Raw genomic sequence first — 27401 nt, 5'->3', positions numbered from 1 at the left:
CTGGAGCCTCCACGCTCTTTCAAAGCAGATATAGCCTTTCCGACCATCTCGCTGTATTTTGGATGAGTAGCTACTTTCTTTGGTTTAGCTGCAGCTTTCTTCTTTGGTGACTTAGCTGGGGTCTTTACTACTGGTGCTGGTGCGTCAGACATTTTGCGGCTTTGGTTGTTGAACGATGTGTGCGAATGAACGACAGATTACAATGATATGCAAAAATCACTGACAGTGTGTAATTATCAAACTAACGCGGACCTCGACGAGAGCACCCTTAAACTTTCATGACAATCTAATTCAAACAGATCGACAAGAAAATCTGTGTGCTTGTTCGACAAGTTTTAATCATTTGTTTCAAATAAATTGTACTTTTTGTTATATAAATGATACACGAAAATTTTCAGCAGGAATTTATCTTTCAGAATATGTCATAAGAATTAAACAAGATACCACGAGTGAAGAAATATTTACGATTAATGTACAACTTGTCAATTTCACTCGTGCGATTCTTCATCAGAAAACGTGTTGTATTATTTCACAAAAACTAGATTGTGCCGTAAAAATGATATGAATTTGTAGTAAAATCATTTCTTTATATGTTTTTGCTTTCAGATATACACAGAAATAAAGAGACTTCCCAGAAATTTAGATTTTGCCTTCGATATGAAAGCACACAAAGATGGCAAACTTCGAAACCGGGACTTCCTTGACCGAGATGAAAGACGTTTCAAATATTCGAAGTTTTTACTGGAACTTTACAAACTATAATTATTATTTATTGTTTATTATTTGTTTTTGCTATAATGAATTTTTGCTAATTAGAATCCTTTTAGAAAAAAATGTGAATCATATAAGCCCTGGTCAAAAAGAAAGAGGCGATTTCAAATGACGACAAATGGCGGATACCATATGATCACAGACGACCTTTCAAAGACCTAATTTAAAAAAAAAATATATATATAGCCACATGCATGTGGAAGGAGTGGAATTCTCAAGTGTATATAACTTGACGTGCATGTATTTCACTTAAAAATATTTCAACATGCAGATGGGTATTGAAAACCAAATAAATTTATGAATGATTTATTTTCTGTTTTCTTCATTCGATAGCTAAATACATTGAATATTACATCCAAATAAATTAGTAAAAAAAATATTGAACCATTATGTTTGGTAGGAATACAAAATTATACGTAAAAAAAATGTCTACAACACCCGGTATTCCCAGGCGGTCACCCATCCAAGTACTAACCGGCTCGACGTTGCTTAACTTCGGTGATCGGACGAGAACCGGTGTTTTCAACGTGATATGGTCGTAGACACAGAAGTGTTAAATTTTTTGATATATAAGGTTGGGTAGTAGCATTTTTGACAAACATTTATATATAATAATTTTTTTGAGAAGCAAAACTTTACATTAATTATATGTTTGATAGAAATGCAAAATTATAAGAACACAAAAAAATGTCTACAACACCCGGTATTCCCAGGCGGTCACCCATCCAAGTACTAACCGGGCTCGACGTTGCTTAACTTCGGTGATCGGACGAGAACCGGTGTTTTCAACGTGATATGGTCGTAGACACAGAAGTGTTAAAATTTTTGATATATAAAGTTAGGAAGTAGCAATTTTGAACAGATCAAGAATTTGTATAAAAAAGATTTTTTTCAGGTTTAAGATAGAAGCAAAACTAAATATTTACTGCACGATCCAGAGGGGAAGATAGTAAAACTTAGCAAGTTCACATGGACTTTATAATAGAAATAAATTGCAGAGAAGAAAGAGAGATTTAGAAAATGGGACAAGCTTTATATTTTATTTGTGACTAATACCATGCAACAATTTCAGATTCTTTTTGAAAAATTTTGGTAGCCCTTAAAAGGGCTGTTTAAGCTTTAAAAGCATCATGCTTCCTTCATTTACTTCTTCTTTGGTGTCTTTGCCTTCTTTGGTTTAGCTGCAGCCTTTGTCTTCTTGGGAGATTTTGTGGCTTTCTTTGCAGATTTGGCAGCAGGTTTTGCAGCAGGTTTCTTTGCAGCTGGCTTCTTTGCTTTTGGTTTAGCTGCTTTCTTTTCACCTGCTGGTTTCTTTGCTGCAGGTTTCTTTGCGGCAGTCTTTTTGGTAGGTGTCTTTGCCTTCTTTGGCTTGGCTGCTTTAGGTTTAACTACTTTCTTTGCTGGTTTCTTAGCTGGTTTAGCTACTTCCCCAATCTTAAAGCTTCCAGAAGCGCCGGTACCCTTCGACTGTTTCAAGCTATTGCTCTTCACTCCTGATTTCAGAGCTAACTTCAAGTGAGTGTTGACTGTTTTTGCATCGCTACCAACGCTGAAGTTTGCTAAGATATACTTGAGGATGGCTTGACGGCTGGAGCCTCCACGCTCTTTCAAAGCAGATATAGCCTTTCCGACCATCTCGCTGTATTTTGGATGAGTAGCTACTTTCTTTGGTTTAGCTGCAGCTTTCTTCTTTGGTGACTTAGCTGGGGTCTTTACTACTGGTGCTGGTGCGTCAGACATTTTGCGGCTTTGGTTGTTGAACGATGTGTGCGAATGAACGACAGATTACAATGATATGCAAAAATCACTGACAGTGTGTAATTATCAAACTAACGCGGACCTCGACGAGAGCACCCTTAAACTTTCATGACAATCTAATTCAAACAGATCGACAAGAAAATCTGTGTGCTTGTTCGACAAGTTTTAATCATTTGTTTCAAATAAATTGTACTTTTTGTTATATAAATGATACACGAAAATTTTCAGCAGGAATTTATCTTTCAGAATATGTCATAAGAATTAAACAAGATACCACGAGTGAAGAAATATTTACGATTAATGTACAACTTGTCAATTTCACTCGTGCGATTCTTCATCAGAAAACGTGTTGTATTATTTCACAAAAACTAGATTGTGCCGTAAAAATGATATGAATTTGTAGTAAAATCATTTCTTTATATGTTTTTGCTTTCAGATATACACAGAAATAAAGAGACTTCCCAGAAATTTAGATTTTGCCTTCGATATGAAAGCACACAAAGATGGCAAACTTCGAAACCGGGACTTCCTTGACCGAGATGAAAGACGTTTCAAATATTCGAAGTTTTTACTGGAACTTTACAAACTATAATTATTATTTATTGTTTATTATTTGTTTTTGCTATAATGAATTTTTGCTAATTAGAATCCTTTTAGAAAAAAATGTGAATCATATAAGCCCTGGTCAAAAAGAAAGAGGCGATTTCAAATGACGACAAATGGCGGATACCATATGATCACAGACGACCTTTCAAAGACCTAATTTAAAAAAAAAATATATATATAGCCACATGCATGTGGAAGGAGTGGAATTCTCAAGTGTATATAACTTGACGTGCATGTATTTCACTTAAAAATATTTCAACATGCAGATGGGTATTGAAAACCAAATAAATTTATGAATGATTTATTTTCTGTTTTCTTCATTCGATAGCTAAATACATTGAATATTACATCCAAATAAATTAGTAAAAAAAATATTGAACCATTATGTTTGGTAGGAATACAAAATTATACGTAAAAAAAATGTCTACAACACCCGGTATTCCCAGGCGGTCACCCATCCAAGTACTAACCGGGCTCGACGTTGCTTAACTTCGGTGATCGGACGAGAACCGGTGTTTTCAACGTGATATGGTCGTAGACACAGAAGTGTTAAATTTTTTGATATATAAGGTTGGGTAGTAGCATTTTTGACAAACATTTATATATAATAATTTTTTTGAGAAGCAAAACTTTACATTAATTATATGTTTGATAGAAATGCAAAATTATAAGAACACAAAAAAATGTCTACAACACCCGGTATTCCCAGGCGGTCACCCATCCAAGTACTAACCGGGCTCGACGTTGCTTAACTTCGGTGATCGGACGAGAACCGGTGTTTTCAACGTGATATGGTCGTAGACACAGAAGTGTTAAAATTTTTGATATATAAAGTTAGGAAGTAGCAATTTTGAACAGATCAAGAATTTGTATAAAAAAGATTTTTTTCAGGTTTAAGATAGAAGCAAAACTAAATATTTACTGCACGATCCAGAGGGGAAGATAGTAAAACTTAGCAAGTTCACATGGACTTTATAATAGAAATAAATTGCAGAGAAGAAAGAGAGATTTAGAAAATGGGACAAGCTTTATATTTTATTTGTGACTAATACCATGCAACAATTTCAGATTCTTTTTGAAAAATTTTGGTAGCCCTTAAAAGGGCTGTTTAAGCTTTAAAAGCATCATGCTTCCTTCATTTACTTCTTCTTTGGTGTCTTTGCCTTCTTTGGTTTAGCTGCAGCCTTTGTCTTCTTGGGAGATTTTGTGGCTTTCTTTGCAGATTTGGCAGCAGGTTTTGCAGCAGGTTTCTTTGCAGCTGGCTTCTTTGCTTTTGGTTTAGCTGCTTTCTTTTCACCTGCTGGTTTCTTTGCTGCAGGTTTCTTTGCGGCAGTCTTTTTGGTAGGTGTCTTTGCCTTCTTTGGCTTGGCTGCTTTAGGTTTAACTACTTTCTTTGCTGGTTTCTTAGCTGGTTTAGCTACTTCCCCAATCTTAAAGCTTCCAGAAGCGCCGGTACCCTTCGACTGTTTCAAGCTATTGCTCTTCACTCCTGATTTCAGAGCTAACTTCAAGTGAGTGTTGACTGTTTTTGCATCGCTACCAACGCTGAAGTTTGCTAAGATATACTTGAGGATGGCTTGACGGCTGGAGCCTCCACGCTCTTTCAAAGCAGATATAGCCTTTCCGACCATCTCGCTGTATTTTGGATGAGTAGCTACTTTCTTTGGTTTAGCTGCAGCTTTCTTCTTTGGTGACTTAGCTGGGGTCTTTACTACTGGTGCTGGTGCGTCAGACATTTTGCGGCTTTGGTTGTTGAACGATGTGTGCGAATGAACGACAGATTACAATGATATGCAAAAATCACTGACAGTGTGTAATTATCAAACTAACGCGGACCTCGACGAGAGCACCCTTAAACTTTCATGACAATCTAATTCAAACAGATCGACAAGAAAATCTGTGTGCTTGTTCGACAAGTTTTAATCATTTGTTTCAAATAAATTGTACTTTTTGTTATATAAATGATACACGAAAATTTTCAGCAGGAATTTATCTTTCAGAATATGTCATAAGAATTAAACAAGATACCACGAGTGAAGAAATATTTACGATTAATGTACAACTTGTCAATTTCACTCGTGCGATTCTTCATCAGAAAACGTGTTGTATTATTTCACAAAAACTAGATTGTGCCGTAAAAATGATATGAATTTGTAGTAAAATCATTTCTTTATATGTTTTTGCTTTCAGATATACACAGAAATAAAGAGACTTCCCAGAAATTTAGATTTTGCCTTCGATATGAAAGCACACAAAGATGGCAAACTTCGAAACCGGGACTTCCTTGACCGAGATGAAAGACGTTTCAAATATTCGAAGTTTTTACTGGAACTTTACAAACTATAATTATTATTTATTGTTTATTATTTGTTTTTGCTATAATGAATTTTTGCTAATTAGAATCCTTTTAGAAAAAAATGTGAATCATATAAGCCCTGGTCAAAAAGAAAGAGGCGATTTCAAATGACGACAAATGGCGGATACCATATGATCACAGACGACCTTTCAAAGACCTAATTTAAAAAAAAAATATATATATAGCCACATGCATGTGGAAGGAGTGGAATTCTCAAGTGTATATAACTTGACGTGCATGTATTTCACTTAAAAATATTTCAACATGCAGATGGGTATTGAAAACCAAATAAATTTATGAATGATTTATTTTCTGTTTTCTTCATTCGATAGCTAAATACATTGAATATTACATCCAAATAAATTAGTAAAAAAAATATTGAACCATTATGTTTGGTAGGAATACAAAATTATACGTAAAAAAAATGTCTACAACACCCGGTATTCCCAGGCGGTCACCCATCCAAGTACTAACCGGGCTCGACGTTGCTTAACTTCGGTGATCGGACGAGAACCGGTGTTTTCAACGTGATATGGTCGTAGACACAGAAGTGTTAAATTTTTTGATATATAAGGTTGGGTAGTAGCATTTTTGACAAACATTTATATATAATAATTTTTTTGAGAAGCAAAACTTTACATTAATTATATGTTTGATAGAAATGCAAAATTATAAGAACACAAAAAAATGTCTACAACACCCGGTATTCCCAGGCGGTCACCCATCCAAGTACTAACCGGGCTCGACGTTGCTTAACTTCGGTGATCGGACGAGAACCGGTGTTTTCAACGTGATATGGTCGTAGACACAGAAGTGTTAAAATTTTTGATATATAAAGTTAGGAAGTAGCAATTTTGAACAGATCAAGAATTTGTATAAAAAAGATTTTTTTCAGGTTTAAGATAGAAGCAAAACTAAATATTTACTGCACGATCCAGAGGGGAAGATAGTAAAACTTAGCAAGTTCACATGGACTTTATAATAGAAATAAATTGCAGAGAAGAAAGAGAGATTTAGAAAATGGGACAAGCTTTATATTTTATTTGTGACTAATACCATGCAACAATTTCAGATTCTTTTTGAAAAATTTTGGTAGCCCTTAAAAGGGCTGTTTAAGCTTTAAAAGCATCATGCTTCCTTCATTTACTTCTTCTTTGGTGTCTTTGCCTTCTTTGGTTTAGCTGCAGCCTTTGTCTTCTTGGGAGATTTTGTGGCTTTCTTTGCAGATTTGGCAGCAGGTTTTGCAGCAGGTTTCTTTGCAGCTGGCTTCTTTGCTTTTGGTTTAGCTGCTTTCTTTTCACCTGCTGGTTTCTTTGCTGCAGGTTTCTTTGCGGCAGTCTTTTTGGTAGGTGTCTTTGCCTTCTTTGGCTTGGCTGCTTTAGGTTTAACTACTTTCTTTGCTGGTTTCTTAGCTGGTTTAGCTACTTCCCCAATCTTAAAGCTTCCAGAAGCGCCGGTACCCTTCGACTGTTTCAAGCTATTGCTCTTCACTCCTGATTTCAGAGCTAACTTCAAGTGAGTGTTGACTGTTTTTGCATCGCTACCAACGCTGAAGTTTGCTAAGATATACTTGAGGATGGCTTGACGGCTGGAGCCTCCACGCTCTTTCAAAGCAGATATAGCCTTTCCGACCATCTCGCTGTATTTTGGATGAGTAGCTACTTTCTTTGGTTTAGCTGCAGCTTTCTTCTTTGGTGACTTAGCTGGGGTCTTTACTACTGGTGCTGGTGCGTCAGACATTTTGCGGCTTTGGTTGTTGAACGATGTGTGCGAATGAACGACAGATTACAATGATATGCAAAAATCACTGACAGTGTGTAATTATCAAACTAACGCGGACCTCGACGAGAGCACCCTTAAACTTTCATGACAATCTAATTCAAACAGATCGACAAGAAAATCTGTGTGCTTGTTCGACAAGTTTTAATCATTTGTTTCAAATAAATTGTACTTTTTGTTATATAAATGATACACGAAAATTTTCAGCAGGAATTTATCTTTCAGAATATGTCATAAGAATTAAACAAGATACCACGAGTGAAGAAATATTTACGATTAATGTACAACTTGTCAATTTCACTCGTGCGATTCTTCATCAGAAAACGTGTTGTATTATTTCACAAAAACTAGATTGTGCCGTAAAAATGATATGAATTTGTAGTAAAATCATTTCTTTATATGTTTTTGCTTTCAGATATACACAGAAATAAAGAGACTTCCCAGAAATTTAGATTTTGCCTTCGATATGAAAGCACACAAAGATGGCAAACTTCGAAACCGGGACTTCCTTGACCGAGATGAAAGACGTTTCAAATATTCGAAGTTTTTACTGGAACTTTACAAACTATAATTATTATTTATTGTTTATTATTTGTTTTTGCTATAATGAATTTTTGCTAATTAGAATCCTTTTAGAAAAAAATGTGAATCATATAAGCCCTGGTCAAAAAGAAAGAGGCGATTTCAAATGACGACAAATGGCGGATACCATATGATCACAGACGACCTTTCAAAGACCTAATTTAAAAAAAAAATATATATATAGCCACATGCATGTGGAAGGAGTGGAATTCTCAAGTGTATATAACTTGACGTGCATGTATTTCACTTAAAAATATTTCAACATGCAGATGGGTATTGAAAACCAAATAAATTTATGAATGATTTATTTTCTGTTTTCTTCATTCGATAGCTAAATACATTGAATATTACATCCAAATAAATTAGTAAAAAAAATATTGAACCATTATGTTTGGTAGGAATACAAAATTATACGTAAAAAAAATGTCTACAACACCCGGTATTCCCAGGCGGTCACCCATCCAAGTACTAACCGGGCTCGACGTTGCTTAACTTCGGTGATCGGACGAGAACCGGTGTTTTCAACGTGATATGGTCGTAGACACAGAAGTGTTAAATTTTTTGATATATAAGGTTGGGTAGTAGCATTTTTGACAAACATTTATATATAATAATTTTTTTGAGAAGCAAAACTTTACATTAATTATATGTTTGATAGAAATGCAAAATTATAAGAACACAAAAAAATGTCTACAACACCCGGTATTCCCAGGCGGTCACCCATCCAAGTACTAACCGGGCTCGACGTTGCTTAACTTCGGTGATCGGACGAGAACCGGTGTTTTCAACGTGATATGGTCGTAGACACAGAAGTGTTAAAATTTTTGATATATAAAGTTAGGAAGTAGCAATTTTGAACAGATCAAGAATTTGTATAAAAAAGATTTTTTTCAGGTTTAAGATAGAAGCAAAACTAAATATTTACTGCACGATCCAGAGGGGAAGATAGTAAAACTTAGCAAGTTCACATGGACTTTATAATAGAAATAAATTGCAGAGAAGAAAGAGAGATTTAGAAAATGGGACAAGCTTTATATTTTATTTGTGACTAATACCATGCAACAATTTCAGATTCTTTTTGAAAAATTTTGGTAGCCCTTAAAAGGGCTGTTTAAGCTTTAAAAGCATCATGCTTCCTTCATTTACTTCTTCTTTGGTGTCTTTGCCTTCTTTGGTTTAGCTGCAGCCTTTGTCTTCTTGGGAGATTTTGTGGCTTTCTTTGCAGATTTGGCAGCAGGTTTTGCAGCAGGTTTCTTTGCAGCTGGCTTCTTTGCTTTTGGTTTAGCTGCTTTCTTTTCACCTGCTGGTTTCTTTGCTGCAGGTTTCTTTGCGGCAGTCTTTTTGGTAGGTGTCTTTGCCTTCTTTGGCTTGGCTGCTTTAGGTTTAACTACTTTCTTTGCTGGTTTCTTAGCTGGTTTAGCTACTTCCCCAATCTTAAAGCTTCCAGAAGCGCCGGTACCCTTCGACTGTTTCAAGCTATTGCTCTTCACTCCTGATTTCAGAGCTAACTTCAAGTGAGTGTTGACTGTTTTTGCATCGCTACCAACGCTGAAGTTTGCTAAGATATACTTGAGGATGGCTTGACGGCTGGAGCCTCCACGCTCTTTCAAAGCAGATATAGCCTTTCCGACCATCTCGCTGTATTTTGGATGAGTAGCTACTTTCTTTGGTTTAGCTGCAGCTTTCTTCTTTGGTGACTTAGCTGGGGTCTTTACTACTGGTGCTGGTGCGTCAGACATTTTGCGGCTTTGGTTGTTGAACGATGTGTGCGAATGAACGACAGATTACAATGATATGCAAAAATCACTGACAGTGTGTAATTATCAAACTAACGCGGACCTCGACGAGAGCACCCTTAAACTTTCATGACAATCTAATTCAAACAGATCGACAAGAAAATCTGTGTGCTTGTTCGACAAGTTTTAATCATTTGTTTCAAATAAATTGTACTTTTTGTTATATAAATGATACACGAAAATTTTCAGCAGGAATTTATCTTTCAGAATATGTCATAAGAATTAAACAAGATACCACGAGTGAAGAAATATTTACGATTAATGTACAACTTGTCAATTTCACTCGTGCGATTCTTCATCAGAAAACGTGTTGTATTATTTCACAAAAACTAGATTGTGCCGTAAAAATGATATGAATTTGTAGTAAAATCATTTCTTTATATGTTTTTGCTTTCAGATATACACAGAAATAAAGAGACTTCCCAGAAATTTAGATTTTGCCTTCGATATGAAAGCACACAAAGATGGCAAACTTCGAAACCGGGACTTCCTTGACCGAGATGAAAGACGTTTCAAATATTCGAAGTTTTTACTGGAACTTTACAAACTATAATTATTATTTATTGTTTATTATTTGTTTTTGCTATAATGAATTTTTGCTAATTAGAATCCTTTTAGAAAAAAATGTGAATCATATAAGCCCTGGTCAAAAAGAAAGAGGCGATTTCAAATGACGACAAATGGCGGATACCATATGATCACAGACGACCTTTCAAAGACCTAATTTAAAAAAAAAATATATATATAGCCACATGCATGTGGAAGGAGTGGAATTCTCAAGTGTATATAACTTGACGTGCATGTATTTCACTTAAAAATATTTCAACATGCAGATGGGTATTGAAAACCAAATAAATTTATGAATGATTTATTTTCTGTTTTCTTCATTCGATAGCTAAATACATTGAATATTACATCCAAATAAATTAGTAAAAAAAATATTGAACCATTATGTTTGGTAGGAATACAAAATTATACGTAAAAAAAATGTCTACAACACCCGGTATTCCCAGGCGGTCACCCATCCAAGTACTAACCGGGCTCGACGTTGCTTAACTTCGGTGATCGGACGAGAACCGGTGTTTTCAACGTGATATGGTCGTAGACACAGAAGTGTTAAATTTTTTGATATATAAGGTTGGGTAGTAGCATTTTTGACAAACATTTATATATAATAATTTTTTTGAGAAGCAAAACTTTACATTAATTATATGTTTGATAGAAATGCAAAATTATAAGAACACAAAAAAATGTCTACAACACCCGGTATTCCCAGGCGGTCACCCATCCAAGTACTAACCGGGCTCGACGTTGCTTAACTTCGGTGATCGGACGAGAACCGGTGTTTTCAACGTGATATGGTCGTAGACACAGAAGTGTTAAAATTTTTGATATATAAAGTTAGGAAGTAGCAATTTTGAACAGATCAAGAATTTGTATAAAAAAGATTTTTTTCAGGTTTAAGATAGAAGCAAAACTAAATATTTACTGCACGATCCAGAGGGGAAGATAGTAAAACTTAGCAAGTTCACATGGACTTTATAATAGAAATAAATTGCAGAGAAGAAAGAGAGATTTAGAAAATGGGACAAGCTTTATATTTTATTTGTGACTAATACCATGCAACAATTTCAGATTCTTTTTGAAAAATTTTGGTAGCCCTTAAAAGGGCTGTTTAAGCTTTAAAAGCATCATGCTTCCTTCATTTACTTCTTCTTTGGTGTCTTTGCCTTCTTTGGTTTAGCTGCAGCCTTTGTCTTCTTGGGAGATTTTGTGGCTTTCTTTGCAGATTTGGCAGCAGGTTTTGCAGCAGGTTTCTTTGCAGCTGGCTTCTTTGCTTTTGGTTTAGCTGCTTTCTTTTCACCTGCTGGTTTCTTTGCTGCAGGTTTCTTTGCGGCAGTCTTTTTGGTAGGTGTCTTTGCCTTCTTTGGCTTGGCTGCTTTAGGTTTAACTACTTTCTTTGCTGGTTTCTTAGCTGGTTTAGCTACTTCCCCAATCTTAAAGCTTCCAGAAGCGCCGGTACCCTTCGACTGTTTCAAGCTATTGCTCTTCACTCCTGATTTCAGAGCTAACTTCAAGTGAGTGTTGACTGTTTTTGCATCGCTACCAACGCTGAAGTTTGCTAAGATATACTTGAGGATGGCTTGACGGCTGGAGCCTCCACGCTCTTTCAAAGCAGATATAGCCTTTCCGACCATCTCGCTGTATTTTGGATGAGTAGCTACTTTCTTTGGTTTAGCTGCAGCTTTCTTCTTTGGTGACTTAGCTGGGGTCTTTACTACTGGTGCTGGTGCGTCAGACATTTTGCGGCTTTGGTTGTTGAACGATGTGTGCGAATGAACGACAGATTACAATGATATGCAAAACAACAACAAATGGAAGTTTTTAACGACCTTGACTGGCTATACAGCCCTTGCACGGTCGGCCCTGGCTTGCGCCTTTTTGGGCATTAAATAATTTATATTTTTACCATGTGGTAATTTAAATAATTTAGAATAATAAGAAAGTTTAATAAAAACAAAAAATTTAAAAAGCAAAAATTTGGATAAATAAATGAATAAAAAAAATAAAAGTTTTAAGATTAAGTAAATAATAAAATAATAAAAAATAATAAAAGAATATAAAAATAAATATAATAAAATAATATAGAGATAATTTTGTATAAAAATAAAAATAAAGTAAAACAAAATAAATAAATAATTATTAAACACGGAGCCACCGGAAGTAGGAACAGGAGGAAAGCTTGGCCAAGCAAACAGCAGTGAACGGCAGCAACGTTGTCCTGGTACACCAGCAGCCAAGTAAAGAGCGGATAATTTTGATATGCCAAATTGTGTATGTGAATTTATATGCCAAATATTATGTATAAACCACAATAAGCCTAAATTTGTGAATGTGAGTTTTGCAAAAATATTTAGTGGGATGTTTTGTATGTACTAGAAAAATGAAAAGTGAAATAAAATAAAATAAAATAAATAAAAAACCAAAGGGTGTATGTAAATTTTGACTGCTTTGTGCTAGCCTACCGTAGTTGCAGGACTTTAGAGTGCTAGTACACTGGAACACTTATCCGCAGGAAGACAGTGCCCCACGCTAATTAAAACTGGATTAGCGCAAACCAGATCTTGCGAAGTACCATTTTTTAAGTCTTAGATTTGACTTGCGGCTTAATGACATGAAAAATTTATATAATGACCAAAAGTAGAAACAAAAATAATTTAGGGTGCCGCGAATTTGGAAAAAAAAAAAAACAAAGGTTATCGTGCGTTCTTGTTTAGTTAGCATAATTCTAATAGTTTAATTAACTTATCCCTACATTCTTTTTATTTAATTCTAAATATGTTAAGTTATTTCAAATGATTAATTTTTATTATTTTTTTTTTTATTTTTTTTTTTTTTAATCATATTTAAATTGGATTTTATTTGTCTTAAAGATTTAGTTTTTACTGCCGGTTATGGCCTGACTCCATTTCTGAGTCACTGACCTGGATAACTCTTGCAGTGTGTTTTGCCCCTTTAATGATGCTGTGGTAAGTCGTCTTGAAGATCCATCTGTACTGCCGGTTATGGCCTGACTCCATTTCTGAGTCACTGACCCCGGATAACTCTTGCAGCGTAGCTGGTCTTCTTAACGATCTTTTTTTCTTTAGTACGTACTGTATTTGAAGTGAAGATTTAGTTTTTGACTGCCGGTTACGGCCTGACTCCATTTCTGAGTCACTGACCCGGATAACTCTTGCAGTGTATTTTAATTATTTTATTTCTATGACTGTTTTTTTATATATATATACTTATATAAATTTATGATAATCAATTTCTGTTAAATATTGTACCAAGCACGACCAGACATATTGTTGTTTGTCTTTAGGAGGATCTAGTAATATTTTGGTATTAATATTTTGTATTTGAACCTTGTCCAAGTTTGATTGCAAATTTTGTCTCGCTTGTGAATGATTAATACAGTTTACTAGTACGTGTTCTATATCCTCTTTAATGCCGCATGTATTGCATATTGGTGAGACATTGCGTATGTACTGGCCTAGTTGCCCAGGTAATAAAGTAGTGCCCAACCTAAGTCTAGTTATTGTTTTTGCATGAAATCGATTACCTTGATAAAAGTTGGGTTTTTTATTTACTGCAGTATTTATAGAACGACTCCATATGGAGCATGTGTTATCCCATCTAGCTTGCCACTTTTTCTTATATAATGCTGTTGTTATTGCAATGAATTCGTTTGCACTAAGACTCAAGTTAAGGTCAATCTTATCATTACTTAGTGCTAATTTAGCTAGTTTGTCAACCTGTTCATTACCTAGGATACCAACATGCGCTGGTATCCATTCTATGGTTACTTCTATATTTTTTTGTTTTAGACGACAAGCCAGTATTTGAATTGGTTCTAGGATATCGGGTCTACTTGATGCATTATTATTTATAGATTGGATTGCACTATATGAATCAGTTAGAATAACAACTTTTTGCCCTGGCTGTTGATTGGAGAATACCCACTTTAATGATTGATATATGGCCGTCATTTCTGTGGTGTACACGGAAAGATTGTCTGACGTTCGTTTATAGCTTGCAATCAACTTTGATGGGATTAGAAAAGCATATCCAGTTTTACCCGAAGCTGGGTCTTTTGAGCCATCGGTGTAAATTTTTAAATGATTTTTATATGCATTGTCGATGTACTCTAACGCTTTAGTCTTAATGATATGCGGATTTTCTTTTTTACTGAGGCTGTTTTTTATGTTACTGGATGTTTTAGCTTGACCTATTATCCATGGAGGTGGATCTTGAATATTTTTAGTAACCAACTTTATTTTGTCTAGTTCGTTATCTTTAAGTAGATTTTGGACTCTGAATCCGTAAGGTATGTTATGGTCATTCCATTTATGATTATAAATTTGATATTCAATACAGTCATCTACTAATTCATTGGCTGGATTTGATGGATTTTGTTTAGTACGAGCATAATATTTAAGAGAAAGGTGGTCCCTTCTTAATTGTAATGGCATTTCGCCAGACTCGGCTAGTATTGTTTCTAACGGGGTCGATTTATGGGCCCCTAACACTATGCGAAGAGCTTTAGCTTGTATTATATCTAATTTAGATTTTACAGTTATAGATGCTGAATTAAACGCTTGACATCCATAGTCAAGTACCGATCTAAGAAGAGATTTATATAGCATGAGAAGAGAATCAGTACCCATGCCATAATTATTTGCTTGAACATACCTTAGAACGTTTAATATTGCTTTAGATCTTTCTAGTAAATAGTTTACGTGTTTATTCCATGTTAGCTTTCTATCAAATATGAGACCAAGAAACTTGACATGATTCTGGAATTTGATTGGTTCGTTATCTAGCATTAGGTTAACTGAATAAACATGACGATCTCCAAATATTACTCCTATCGTTTTGGTTTTAGATATCTTAAAACCCCATTTTTTAGACCATGCACTTATATTATTAAGGGTTTCTTGCATTTTTTTTGTTAAATGTTTAATATTTCCACCTCGGTACCACATTGCACTGTCGTCAGCAAATTGTGACATAACTGCGGGTTTTTTGCCAGACCTACTAGATCATTAATCATGATGTTAAATAATGTGGGACTGATGACACTACCTTGCGGGATACCATTGTTAAGATCATATTCGTCTGAGGATTCTTGATTTACTTTAACTTGAATTTTTCTATCTTGCAGAAAGTCTTTTATGAAGTTAAATAATCTCCCATTTATACCGTAATCTTTGCACTTTTTTAATAGACCAAAACGCCATACTAAGTCAAATGCCTTTTCAATATCGAGAAATATGGCTAGTAGAAATTGTTTACGAACTTTAGCTTTTTTAATGTCTGTCTCAAGTCGCAGTAAGTGGTCTAATGTGGAGCGGCCTTCACGGAACCCACTTTGTGTTTCATTTATTATATTTTTCTCCGTTAGAAGATGTTTAAGTCTAACATTAACCATGCTTTCCATTAGTTTACAAAAATTTGATGTAAGAGAAATCGGTCTGTAGGATTTAGGGTCAGATTTATTTTTATTAGGTTTTAGTATAGGGATTACATTTGCATGTTTCCAGCTGTGGGGAAGTTGACCAGTTACCCACACTTTATTAATTAATTGTAACATAATATCGATCATACTTTCAGGCATATGCTTGAACATTTCATATGTTATACGGTCATCACCGGGCGCAGTTGTCTTTTTGGTCTTAAGCACCTTATAAAGTTCGTTTTTGTTGAATGGTATATTAAATTTTGACCTATTATGTTGCTCATCATCATCCCTATTAATCGGATTTTCTATTTCGGTTTTTAATTTATGAGTTCTGAATTTGGGATCTAAGTTATTGTCACTGGATGCTTCTGCAAAAGTTCCGGCGAGCATGTTTGCTTTATCTACATTAGATACCGCTTGTTTGGTGTCATTAATAAGTGTAGGTAGGGTGGATGATTTTGCCCCTTTAAGACCCCTTTAAGACCTTTAACTGTGTTCCAAACTGTTTTTACGTTAGTTTTATAGTTTAGTTTGTCACAGAAATTTTGCCAGTAGTCAGTTTTTGCCTTATCTGTGACACGTTTAAACTCCTTGACTGCAGTTTTATATAATTCATGATTTTCTTCTGATTTTGATTTATCATATACCCTATGTTTATGACGCTTATTTTTTTTGGCATTCGTACAATCATCGTTCCACCAGGGACAGTTTTTTCTTGTATGTATAGTACCACTAGTTTTCGGGATTGTTTCATCTGCGATTTTAGTCACCACTTCACAAAGATTTTGATTAAAGATTTCAATATCGTCATGTTTTATATTATCTATATTTATTTCGTTACAAAGGGTAGTGAACCTGTGCCAGTCGGCTTTATCGTACACCCACCTTTGTGGAGTGCAGACTTTATTTTTAACCGGTTTTGCATTTAACACGGTGAGTACTGGGAAGTGATCAGAACCTAGTTGCTCATCTAAAACTGACCATTGACTGTCATTGGCTAAAGATGCGGAGACTAATGTTAGATCTATTTGTGTTCGGTTGCCTGTTACAGTTTGATATGTTCCTGTACCGTCGTTTAAAATTATCATGTTATTTTGGTCTATGACTTTTTCAATTATGTTACCATTGCTATCTGTTGTGCTAGACCCCCACATCGAGGATCTACTACTTTCTTTTCACCTGCTGGTTTCTTTGCTGCAGGTTTCTTTGCGGCAGTCTTTTTGGTAGGTGTCTTTGCCTTCTTTGGCTTGGCTGCTTTAGGTTTAACTACTTTCTTTGCTGGTTTCTTAGCTGGTTTAGCTACTTCCCCAATCTTAAAGCTTCCAGAAGCGCCGGTACCCTTCGACTGTTTCAAGCTATTGCTCTTCACTCCTGATTTCAGAGCTAACTTCAAGTGAGTGTTGACTGTTTTTGCATCGCTACCAACGCTGAAGTTTGCTAAGATATACTTGAGGATGGCTTGACGGCTGGAGCCTCCACGCTCTTTCAAAGCAGATATAGCCTTTCCGACCATCTCGCTGTATTTTGGATGAGTAGCTACTTTCTTTGGTTTAGCTGCAGCTTTCTTCTTTGGTGACTTAGCTGGGGTCTTTACTACTGGTGCTGGTGCGTCAGACATTTTGCGGCTTTGGTTGTTGAACGATGTGTGCGAATGAACGACAGATTACAATGATATGCAAAAATCACTGACAGTGTGTAATTATCAAACTAACGCGGACCTCGACGAGAGCACCCTTAAACTTTCATGACAATCTAATTCAAACAGATCGACAAGAAAATCTGTGTGCTTGTTCGACAAGTTTTAATCATTTGTTTCAAATAAATTGTACTTTTTGTTATATAAATGATACACGAAAATTTTCAGCAGGAATTTATCTTTCAGAATATGTCATAAGAATTAAACAAGATACCACGAGTGAAGAAATATTTACGATTAATGTACAACTTGTCAATTTCACTCGTGCGATTCTTCATCAGAAAACGTGTTGTATTATTTCACAAAAACTAGATTGTGCCGTAAAAATGATATGAATTTGTAGTAAAATCATTTCTTTATATGTTTTTGCTTTCAGATATACACAGAAATAAAGAGACTTCCCAGAAATTTAGATTTTGCCTTCGATATGAAAGCACACAAAGATGGCAAACTTCGAAACCGGGACTTCCTTGACCGAGATGAAAGACGTTTCAAATATTCGAAGTTTTTACTGGAACTTTACAAACTATAATTATTATTTATTGTTTATTATTTGTTTTTGCTATAATGAATTTTTGCTAATTAGAATCCTTTTAGAAAAAAATGTGAATCATATAAGCCCTGGTCAAAAAGAAAGAGGCGATTTCAAATGACGACAAATGGCGGATACCATATGATCACAGACGACCTTTCAAAGACCTAATTTAAAAAAAAAATATATATATAGCCACATGCATGTGGAAGGAGTGGAATTCTCAAGTGTATATAACTTGACGTGCATGTATTTCACTTAAAAATATTTCAACATGCAGATGGGTATTGAAAACCAAATAAATTTATGAATGATTTATTTTCTGTTTTCTTCATTCGATAGCTAAATACATTGAATATTACATCCAAATAAATTAGTAAAAAAAATATTGAACCATTATGTTTGGTAGGAATACAAAATTATACGTAAAAAAAATGTCTACAACACCCGGTATTCCCAGGCGGTCACCCATCCAAGTACTAACCGGGCTCGACGTTGCTTAACTTCGGTGATCGGACGAGAACCGGTGTTTTCAACGTGATATGGTCGTAGACACAGAAGTGTTAAATTTTTTGATATATAAGGTTGGGTAGTAGCATTTTTGACAAACATTTATATATAATAATTTTTTTGAGAAGCAAAACTTTACATTAATTATATGTTTGATAGAAATGCAAAATTATAAGAACACAAAAAAATGTCTACAACACCCGGTATTCCCAGGCGGTCACCCATCCAAGTACTAACCGGGCTCGACGTTGCTTAACTTCGGTGATCGGACGAGAACCGGTGTTTTCAACGTGATATGGTCGTAGACACAGAAGTGTTAAAATTTTTGATATATAAAGTTAGGAAGTAGCAATTTTGAACAGATCAAGAATTTGTATAAAAAAGATTTTTTTCAGGTTTAAGATAGAAGCAAAACTAAATATTTACTGCACGATCCAGAGGGGAAGATAGTAAAACTTAGCAAGTTCACATGGACTTTATAATAGAAATAAATTGCAGAGAAGAAAGAGAGATTTAGAAAATGGGACAAGCTTTATATTTTATTTGTGACTAATACCATGCAACAATTTCAGATTCTTTTTGAAAAATTTTGGTAGCCCTTAAAAGGGCTGTTTAAGCTTTAAAAGCATCATGCTTCCTTCATTTACTTCTTCTTTGGTGTCTTTGCCTTCTTTGGTTTAGCTGCAGCCTTTGTCTTCTTGGGAGATTTTGTGGCTTTCTTTGCAGATTTGGCAGCAGGTTTTGCAGCAGGTTTCTTTGCAGCTGGCTTCTTTGCTTTTGGTTTAGCTGCTTTCTTTTCACCTGCTGGTTTCTTTGCTGCAGGTTTCTTTGCGGCAGTCTTTTTGGTAGGTGTCTTTGCCTTCTTTGGCTTGGCTGCTTTAGGTTTAACTACTTTCTTTGCTGGTTTCTTAGCTGGTTTAGCTACTTCCCCAATCTTAAAGCTTCCAGAAGCGCCGGTACCCTTCGACTGTTTCAAGCTATTGCTCTTCACTCCTGATTTCAGAGCTAACTTCAAGTGAGTGTTGACTGTTTTTGCATCGCTACCAACGCTGAAGTTTGCTAAGATATACTTGAGGATGGCTTGACGGCTGGAGCCTCCACGCTCTTTCAAAGCAGATATAGCCTTTCCGACCATCTCGCTGTATTTTGGATGAGTAGCTACTTTCTTTGGTTTAGCTGCAGCTTTCTTCTTTGGTGACTTAGCTGGGGTCTTTACTACTGGTGCTGGTGCGTCAGACATTTTGCGGCTTTGGTTGTTGAACGATGTGTGCGAATGAACGACAGATTACAATGATATGCAAAAATCACTGACAGTGTGTAATTATCAAACTAACGCGGACCTCGACGAGAGCACCCTTAAACTTTCATGACAATCTAATTCAAACAGATCGACAAGAAAATCTGTGTGCTTGTTCGACAAGTTTTAATCATTTGTTTCAAATAAATTGTACTTTTTGTTATATAAATGATACACGAAAATTTTCAGCAGGAATTTATCTTTCAGAATATGTCATAAGAATTAAACAAGATACCACGAGTGAAGAAATATTTACGATTAATGTACAACTTGTCAATTTCACTCGTGCGATTCTTCATCAGAAAACGTGTTGTATTATTTCACAAAAACTAGATTGTGCCGTAAAAATGATATGAATTTGTAGTAAAATCATTTCTTTATATGTTTTTGCTTTCAGATATACACAGAAATAAAGAGACTTCCCAGAAATTTAGATTTTGCCTTCGATATGAAAGCACACAAAGATGGCAAACTTCGAAACCGGGACTTCCTTGACCGAGATGAAAGACGTTTCAAATATTCGAAGTTTTTACTGGAACTTTACAAACTATAATTATTATTTATTGTTTATTATTTGTTTTTGCTATAATGAATTTTTGCTAATTAGAATCCTTTTAGAAAAAAATGTGAATCATATAAGCCCTGGTCAAAAAGAAAGAGGCGATTTCAAATGACGACAAATGGCGGATACCATATGATCACAGACGACCTTTCAAAGACCTAATTTAAAAAAAAAATATATATATAGCCACATGCATGTGGAAGGAGTGGAATTCTCAAGTGTATATAACTTGACGTGCATGTATTTCACTTAAAAATATTTCAACATGCAGATGGGTATTGAAAACCAAATAAATTTATGAATGATTTATTTTCTGTTTTCTTCATTCGATAGCTAAATACATTGAATATTACATCCAAATAAATTAGTAAAAAAAATATTGAACCATTATGTTTGGTAGGAATACAAAATTATACGTAAAAAAAATGTCTACAACACCCGGTATTCCCAGGCGGTCACCCATCCAAGTACTAACCGGGCTCGACGTTGCTTAACTTCGGTGATCGGACGAGAACCGGTGTTTTCAACGTGATATGGTCGTAGACACAGAAGTGTTAAATTTTTTGATATATAAGGTTGGGTAGTAGCATTTTTGACAAACATTTATATATAATAATTTTTTTGAGAAGCAAAACTTTACATTAATTATATGTTTGATAGAAATGCAAAATTATAAGAACACAAAAAAATGTCTACAACACCCGGTATTCCCAGGCGGTCACCCATCCAAGTACTAACCGGGCTCGACGTTGCTTAACTTCGGTGATCGGACGAGAACCGGTGTTTTCAACGTGATATGGTCGTAGACACAGAAGTGTTAAAATTTTTGATATATAAAGTTAGGAAGTAGCAATTTTGAACAGATCAAGAATTTGTATAAAAAAGATTTTTTTCAGGTTTAAGATAGAAGCAAAACTAAATATTTACTGCACGATCCAGAGGGGAAGATAGTAAAACTTAGCAAGTTCACATGGACTTTATAATAGAAATAAATTGCAGAGAAGAAAGAGAGATTTAGAAAATGGGACAAGCTTTATATTTTATTTGTGACTAATACCATGCAACAATTTCAGATTCTTTTTGAAAAATTTTGGTAGCCCTTAAAAGGGCTGTTTAAGCTTTAAAAGCATCATGCTTCCTTCATTTACTTCTTCTTTGGTGTCTTTGCCTTCTTTGGTTTAGCTGCAGCCTTTGTCTTCTTGGGAGATTTTGTGGCTTTCTTTGCAGATTTGGCAGCAGGTTTTGCAGCAGGTTTCTTTGCAGCTGGCTTCTTTGCTTTTGGTTTAGCTGCTTTCTTTTCACCTGCTGGTTTCTTTGCTGCAGGTTTCTTTGCGGCAGTCTTTTTGGTAGGTGTCTTTGCCTTCTTTGGCTTGGCTGCTTTAGGTTTAACTACTTTCTTTGCTGGTTTCTTAGCTGGTTTAGCTACTTCCCCAATCTTAAAGCTTCCAGAAGCGCCGGTACCCTTCGACTGTTTCAAGCTATTGCTCTTCACTCCTGATTTCAGAGCTAACTTCAAGTGAGTGTTGACTGTTTTTGCATCGCTACCAACGCTGAAGTTTGCTAAGATATACTTGAGGATGGCTTGACGGCTGGAGCCTCCACGCTCTTTCAAAGCAGATATAGCCTTTCCGACCATCTCGCTGTATTTTGGATGAGTAGCTACTTTCTTTGGTTTAGCTGCAGCTTTCTTCTTTGGTGACTTAGCTGGGGTCTTTACTACTGGTGCTGGTGCGTCAGACATTTTGCGGCTTTGGTTGTTGAACGATGTGTGCGAATGAACGACAGATTACAATGATATGCAAAAATCACTGACAGTGTGTAATTATCAAACTAACGCGGACCTCGACGAGAGCACCCTTAAACTTTCATGACAATCTAATTCAAACAGATCGACAAGAAAATCTGTGTGCTTGTTCGACAAGTTTTAATCATTTGTTTCAAATAAATTGTACTTTTTGTTATATAAATGATACACGAAAATTTTCAGCAGGAATTTATCTTTCAGAATATGTCATAAGAATTAAACAAGATACCACGAGTGAAGAAATATTTACGATTAATGTACAACTTGTCAATTTCACTCGTGCGATTCTTCATCAGAAAACGTGTTGTATTATTTCACAAAAACTAGATTGTGCCGTAAAAATGATATGAATTTGTAGTAAAATCATTTCTTTATATGTTTTTGCTTTCAGATATACACAGAAATAAAGAGACTTCCCAGAAATTTAGATTTTGCCTTCGATATGAAAGCACACAAAGATGGCAAACTTCGAAACCGGGACTTCCTTGACCGAGATGAAAGACGTTTCAAATATTCGAAGTTTTTACTGGAACTTTACAAACTATAATTATTATTTATTGTTTATTATTTGTTTTTGCTATAATGAATTTTTGCTAATTAGAATCCTTTTAGAAAAAAATGTGAATCATATAAGCCCTGGTCAAAAAGAAAGAGGCGATTTCAAATGACGACAAATGGCGGATACCATATGATCACAGACGACCTTTCAAAGACCTAATTTAAAAAAAAAATATATATATAGCCACATGCATGTGGAAGGAGTGGAATTCTCAAGTGTATATAACTTGACGTGCATGTATTTCACTTAAAAATATTTCAACATGCAGATGGGTATTGAAAACCAAATAAATTTATGAATGATTTATTTTCTGTTTTCTTCATTCGATAGCTAAATACATTGAATATTACATCCAAATAAATTAGTAAAAAAAATATTGAACCATTATGTTTGGTAGGAATACAAAATTATACGTAAAAAAAATGTCTACAACACCCGGTATTCCCAGGCGGTCACCCATCCAAGTACTAACCGGGCTCGACGTTGCTTAACTTCGGTGATCGGACGAGAACCGGTGTTTTCAACGTGATATGGTCGTAGACACAGAAGTGTTAAATTTTTTGATATATAAGGTTGGGTAGTAGCATTTTTGACAAACATTTATATATAATAATTTTTTTGAGAAGCAAAACTTTACATTAATTATATGTTTGATAGAAATGCAAAATTATAAGAACACAAAAAAATGTCTACAACACCCGGTATTCCCAGGCGGTCACCCATCCAAGTACTAACCGGGCTCGACGTTGCTTAACTTCGGTGATCGGACGAGAACCGGTGTTTTCAACGTGATATGGTCGTAGACACAGAAGTGTTAAAATTTTTGATATATAAAGTTAGGAAGTAGCAATTTTGAACAGATCAAGAATTTGTATAAAAAAGATTTTTTTCAGGTTTAAGATAGAAGCAAAACTAAATATTTACTGCACGATCCAGAGGGGAAGATAGTAAAACTTAGCAAGTTCACATGGACTTTATAATAGAAATAAATTGCAGAGAAGAAAGAGAGATTTAGAAAATGGGACAAGCTTTATATTTTATTTGTGACTAATACCATGCAACAATTTCAGATTCTTTTTGAAAAATTTTGGTAGCCCTTAAAAGGGCTGTTTAAGCTTTAAAAGCATCATGCTTCCTTCATTTACTTCTTCTTTGGTGTCTTTGCCTTCTTTGGTTTAGCTGCAGCCTTTGTCTTCTTGGGAGATTTTGTGGCTTTCTTTGCAGATTTGGCAGCAGGTTTTGCAGCAGGTTTCTTTGCAGCTGGCTTCTTTGCTTTTGGTTTAGCTGCTTTCTTTTCACCTGCTGGTTTCTTTGCTGCAGGTTTCTTTGCGGCAGTCTTTTTGGTAGGTGTCTTTGCCTTCTTTGGCTTGGCTGCTTTAGGTTTAACTACTTTCTTTGCTGGTTTCTTAGCTGGTTTAGCTACTTCCCCAATCTTAAAGCTTCCAGAAGCGCCGGTACCCTTCGACTGTTTCAAGCTATTGCTCTTCACTCCTGATTTCAGAGCTAACTTCAAGTGAGTGTTGACTGTTTTTGCATCGCTACCAACGCTGAAGTTTGCTAAGATATACTTGAGGATGGCTTGACGGCTGGAGCCTCCACGCTCTTTCAAAGCAGATATAGCCTTTCCGACCATCTCGCTGTATTTTGGATGAGTAGCTACTTTCTTTGGTTTAGCTGCAGCTTTCTTCTTTGGTGACTTAGCTGGGGTCTTTACTACTGGTGCTGGTGCGTCAGACATTTTGCGGCTTTGGTTGTTGAACGATGTGTGCGAATGAACGACAGATTACAATGATATGCAAAAATCACTGACAGTGTGTAATTATCAAACTAACGCGGACCTCGACGAGAGCACCCTTAAACTTTCATGACAATCTAATTCAAACAGATCGACAAGAAAATCTGTGTGCTTGTTCGACAAGTTTTAATCATTTGTTTCAAATAAATTGTACTTTTTGTTATATAAATGATACACGAAAATTTTCAGCAGGAATTTATCTTTCAGAATATGTCATAAGAATTAAACAAGATACCACGAGTGAAGAAATATTTACGATTAATGTACAACTTGTCAATTTCACTCGTGCGATTCTTCATCAGAAAACGTGTTGTATTATTTCACAAAAACTAGATTGTGCCGTAAAAATGATATGAATTTGTAGTAAAATCATTTCTTTATATGTTTTTGCTTTCAGATATACACAGAAATAAAGAGACTTCCCAGAAATTTAGATTTTGCCTTCGATATGAAAGCACACAAAGATGGCAAACTTCGAAACCGGGACTTCCTTGACCGAGATGAAAGACGTTTCAAATATTCGAAGTTTTTACTGGAACTTTACAAACTATAATTATTATTTATTGTTTATTATTTGTTTTTGCTATAATGAATTTTTGCTAATTAGAATCCTTTTAGAAAAAAATGTGAATCATATAAGCCCTGGTCAAAAAGAAAGAGGCGATTTCAAATGACGACAAATGGCGGATACCATATGATCACAGACGACCTTTCAAAGACCTAATTTAAAAAAAAAATATATATATAGCCACATGCATGTGGAAGGAGTGGAATTCTCAAGTGTATATAACTTGACGTGCATGTATTTCACTTAAAAATATTTCAACATGCAGATGGGTATTGAAAACCAAATAAATTTATGAATGATTTATTTTCTGTTTTCTTCATTCGATAGCTAAATACATTGAATATTACATCCAAATAAATTAGTAAAAAAAATATTGAACCATTATGTTTGGTAGGAATACAAAATTATACGTAAAAAAAATGTCTACAACACCCGGTATTCCCAGGCGGTCACCCATCCAAGTACTAACCGGGCTCGACGTTGCTTAACTTCGGTGATCGGACGAGAACCGGTGTTTTCAACGTGATATGGTCGTAGACACAGAAGTGTTAAATTTTTTGATATATAAGGTTGGGTAGTAGCATTTTTGACAAACATTTATATATAATAATTTTTTTGAGAAGCAAAACTTTACATTAATTATATGTTTGATAGAAATGCAAAATTATAAGAACACAAAAAAATGTCTACAACACCCGGTATTCCCAGGCGGTCACCCATCCAAGTACTAACCGGGCTCGACGTTGCTTAACTTCGGTGATCGGACGAGAACCGGTGTTTTCAACGTGATATGGTCGTAGACACAGAAGTGTTAAAATTTTTGATATATAAAGTTAGGAAGTAGCAATTTTGAACAGATCAAGAATTTGTATAAAAAAGATTTTTTTCAGGTTTAAGATAGAAGCAAAACTAAATATTTACTGCACGATCCAGAGGGGAAGATAGTAAAACTTAGCAAGTTCACATGGACTTTATAATAGAAATAAATTGCAGAGAAGAAAGAGAGATTTAGAAAATGGGACAAGCTTTATATTTTATTTGTGACTAATACCATGCAACAATTTCAGATTCTTTTTGAAAAATTTTGGTAGCCCTTAAAAGGGCTGTTTAAGCTTTAAAAGCATCATGCTTCCTTCATTTACTTCTTCTTTGGTGTCTTTGCCTTCTTTGGTTTAGCTGCAGCCTTTGTCTTCTTGGGAGATTTTGTGGCTTTCTTTGCAGATTTGGCAGCAGGTTTTGCAGCAGGTTTCTTTGCAGCTGGCTTCTTTGCTTTTGGTTTAGCTGCTTTTCTTTTCACCTGCTGGTTTCTTTGCTGCAGGTTTCTTTGCGGCAGTCTTTTTGGTAGGTGTCTTTGCCTTCTTTGGCTTGGCTGCTTTAGGTTTAACTACTTTCTTTGCTGGTTTCTTAGCTGGTTTAGCTACTTCCCCAATCTTAAAGCTTCAGAAGCGCCGGTACCCTCGACTGTTTCAAGCTATTGCTCTTCACTCCTGATTCAGAGCTAACTTCAAGTGAGTGTTGACTGTTTTTGCATCGCTACCACGCTGAGTTTGCTAAGATATACTTGAGGATGGCTTGACGGCTGAGCCTCCACGCTCTTTCAAAGCAGATATAGCCTTTCCGACCATCTCGCTGTATTTTGGATGAGTAGCTACTTTCTTTGGTTTAGCTGCAGCTTCTTCTTTGGTGACTTAGCTGGGGTCTTACTACTGGTGCTGGTGCGTCAGACATTTTGCGGCTTTGGTTGTGAACGATGTGTGCGAATGAACGACAGATTACAATGATATGCAAAAATCACTGACAGTGTGTAATTATCAAACTAACGCGGACCTCGACGAGAGCACCCTTAAACTTTCATGACAATCTAATTCAAACAGATCGACAAGAAAATCTGTGTGCTTGTTTCGACAAGTTTTAATCATTTGTTCAAATAAATTGTACTTTTTGTTATATAATGATACACGAAAATTTTCAGCAGGAATTTATCTTTCAGAATATGTCATAAGAATTAAACAAGATACCACGAGTGAAGAAATATTTACGATTAATGTACAACTTGTCAATTTCACTCGTGCGATTCTCATCAGAAAACGTGTTGTATTATTTCACAAAAACTAGATTGTGCCGTAAAAATGATATGAATTTGTAGTAAAATCATTTCTTTATATGTTTTTGCTTTCAGATATACACAGAAATAAAGAGACTTCCCAGAAATTTAGATTTTGCCTTCGATATGAAAGCACACAAAGATGGCAAACTTCGAAACCGGGACTTCCTTGACCGAGATGAAAGACGTTTCAAATATTCGAAGTTTTTACTGGAACTTTACAAACTATAATTATTATTTATTGTTTATTATTTGTTTTGCTATAATGAATTTTTGCTAATTAGAATCCTTTTAGAAAAAAATGTGAATCATATAAGCC

At 35.3% G+C, this 27401-nt stretch overlaps 1 protein-coding gene and 18 non-coding genes across 19 annotated transcripts; all 19 read right to left on the bottom strand.

Moving 5' to 3' along the window:
- Positions 1-1197: 1197 nt before the first annotated feature.
- LOC134702675 (5S ribosomal RNA) lies at positions 1198-1315 on the bottom strand. The gene has a single exon (XR_010104492.1). It is a non-coding gene; the product is annotated as a 5S ribosomal RNA (ribosomal RNA).
- A 144-nt stretch (positions 1316-1459) lies between these two features.
- Positions 1460-1578, bottom strand: LOC134699953 (5S ribosomal RNA). Its single transcript, XR_010103706.1, has one exon. It is a non-coding gene; the product is annotated as a 5S ribosomal RNA (ribosomal RNA).
- Positions 1579-3556: 1978 nt separating this feature from the next.
- Positions 3557-3675, bottom strand: LOC134699947 (5S ribosomal RNA). Its single transcript, XR_010103705.1, has one exon. It is a non-coding gene; the product is annotated as a 5S ribosomal RNA (ribosomal RNA).
- A 144-nt stretch (positions 3676-3819) lies between these two features.
- LOC134699942 (5S ribosomal RNA) lies at positions 3820-3938 on the bottom strand. The gene has a single exon (XR_010103701.1). It is a non-coding gene; the product is annotated as a 5S ribosomal RNA (ribosomal RNA).
- Positions 3939-5916: 1978 nt separating this feature from the next.
- Positions 5917-6035, bottom strand: LOC134699936 (5S ribosomal RNA). The gene has a single exon (XR_010103699.1). It is a non-coding gene; the product is annotated as a 5S ribosomal RNA (ribosomal RNA).
- Positions 6036-6179: 144 nt separating this feature from the next.
- Positions 6180-6298, bottom strand: LOC134699931 (5S ribosomal RNA). The gene has a single exon (XR_010103698.1). It is a non-coding gene; the product is annotated as a 5S ribosomal RNA (ribosomal RNA).
- Positions 6299-8276: 1978 nt separating this feature from the next.
- On the bottom strand, positions 8277-8395 carry LOC134699919 (5S ribosomal RNA). Its single transcript, XR_010103696.1, has one exon. It is a non-coding gene; the product is annotated as a 5S ribosomal RNA (ribosomal RNA).
- A 144-nt stretch (positions 8396-8539) lies between these two features.
- On the bottom strand, positions 8540-8658 carry LOC134699911 (5S ribosomal RNA). Its single transcript, XR_010103695.1, has one exon. It is a non-coding gene; the product is annotated as a 5S ribosomal RNA (ribosomal RNA).
- Positions 8659-10636: 1978 nt separating this feature from the next.
- LOC134699905 (5S ribosomal RNA) lies at positions 10637-10755 on the bottom strand. Its single transcript, XR_010103694.1, has one exon. It is a non-coding gene; the product is annotated as a 5S ribosomal RNA (ribosomal RNA).
- Positions 10756-10899: 144 nt separating this feature from the next.
- On the bottom strand, positions 10900-11018 carry LOC134699898 (5S ribosomal RNA). Its single transcript, XR_010103693.1, has one exon. It is a non-coding gene; the product is annotated as a 5S ribosomal RNA (ribosomal RNA).
- Positions 11019-13439: 2421 nt separating this feature from the next.
- LOC134699058 (uncharacterized) lies at positions 13440-15206 on the bottom strand. The gene has a single exon (XM_063560746.1). The coding sequence runs from the start codon at positions 15204-15206 to the stop codon at positions 13440-13442; it is 1767 nt and encodes a 588-aa protein (XP_063416816.1).
- Positions 15207-18318: 3112 nt separating this feature from the next.
- LOC134699891 (5S ribosomal RNA) lies at positions 18319-18437 on the bottom strand. The gene has a single exon (XR_010103692.1). It is a non-coding gene; the product is annotated as a 5S ribosomal RNA (ribosomal RNA).
- Positions 18438-18581: 144 nt separating this feature from the next.
- LOC134699884 (5S ribosomal RNA) lies at positions 18582-18700 on the bottom strand. The gene has a single exon (XR_010103691.1). It is a non-coding gene; the product is annotated as a 5S ribosomal RNA (ribosomal RNA).
- Positions 18701-20678: 1978 nt separating this feature from the next.
- LOC134699876 (5S ribosomal RNA) lies at positions 20679-20797 on the bottom strand. Its single transcript, XR_010103690.1, has one exon. It is a non-coding gene; the product is annotated as a 5S ribosomal RNA (ribosomal RNA).
- A 144-nt stretch (positions 20798-20941) lies between these two features.
- On the bottom strand, positions 20942-21060 carry LOC134699869 (5S ribosomal RNA). Its single transcript, XR_010103688.1, has one exon. It is a non-coding gene; the product is annotated as a 5S ribosomal RNA (ribosomal RNA).
- Positions 21061-23038: 1978 nt separating this feature from the next.
- Positions 23039-23157, bottom strand: LOC134699863 (5S ribosomal RNA). The gene has a single exon (XR_010103687.1). It is a non-coding gene; the product is annotated as a 5S ribosomal RNA (ribosomal RNA).
- A 144-nt stretch (positions 23158-23301) lies between these two features.
- On the bottom strand, positions 23302-23420 carry LOC134699856 (5S ribosomal RNA). Its single transcript, XR_010103686.1, has one exon. It is a non-coding gene; the product is annotated as a 5S ribosomal RNA (ribosomal RNA).
- A 1978-nt stretch (positions 23421-25398) lies between these two features.
- LOC134699842 (5S ribosomal RNA) lies at positions 25399-25517 on the bottom strand. Its single transcript, XR_010103684.1, has one exon. It is a non-coding gene; the product is annotated as a 5S ribosomal RNA (ribosomal RNA).
- Positions 25518-25661: 144 nt separating this feature from the next.
- On the bottom strand, positions 25662-25780 carry LOC134699834 (5S ribosomal RNA). The gene has a single exon (XR_010103683.1). It is a non-coding gene; the product is annotated as a 5S ribosomal RNA (ribosomal RNA).
- Between the last annotated feature and the right edge of the window lie 1621 nt (positions 25781-27401).

Source organism: Mytilus trossulus, chromosome 1 (assembly GCF_036588685.1).
Source record: "Mytilus trossulus isolate FHL-02 chromosome 1, PNRI_Mtr1.1.1.hap1, whole genome shotgun sequence".
Taxonomy (NCBI): domain Eukaryota; kingdom Metazoa; phylum Mollusca; class Bivalvia; order Mytilida; family Mytilidae; genus Mytilus; species Mytilus trossulus.
Note: the sequence above shows the minus strand (reverse complement) of the source record. Positions and strands in the feature narration are given on the sequence as shown.

Bases quoted from the DNA above. Each gene is read 5' to 3' on its own strand.
- LOC134699058 (XM_063560746.1), bottom strand. From the start codon at position 15,206: ATGTCACAATTTGCTGACGACAGTGCAATGTGGTACCGAGGTGGAAAT.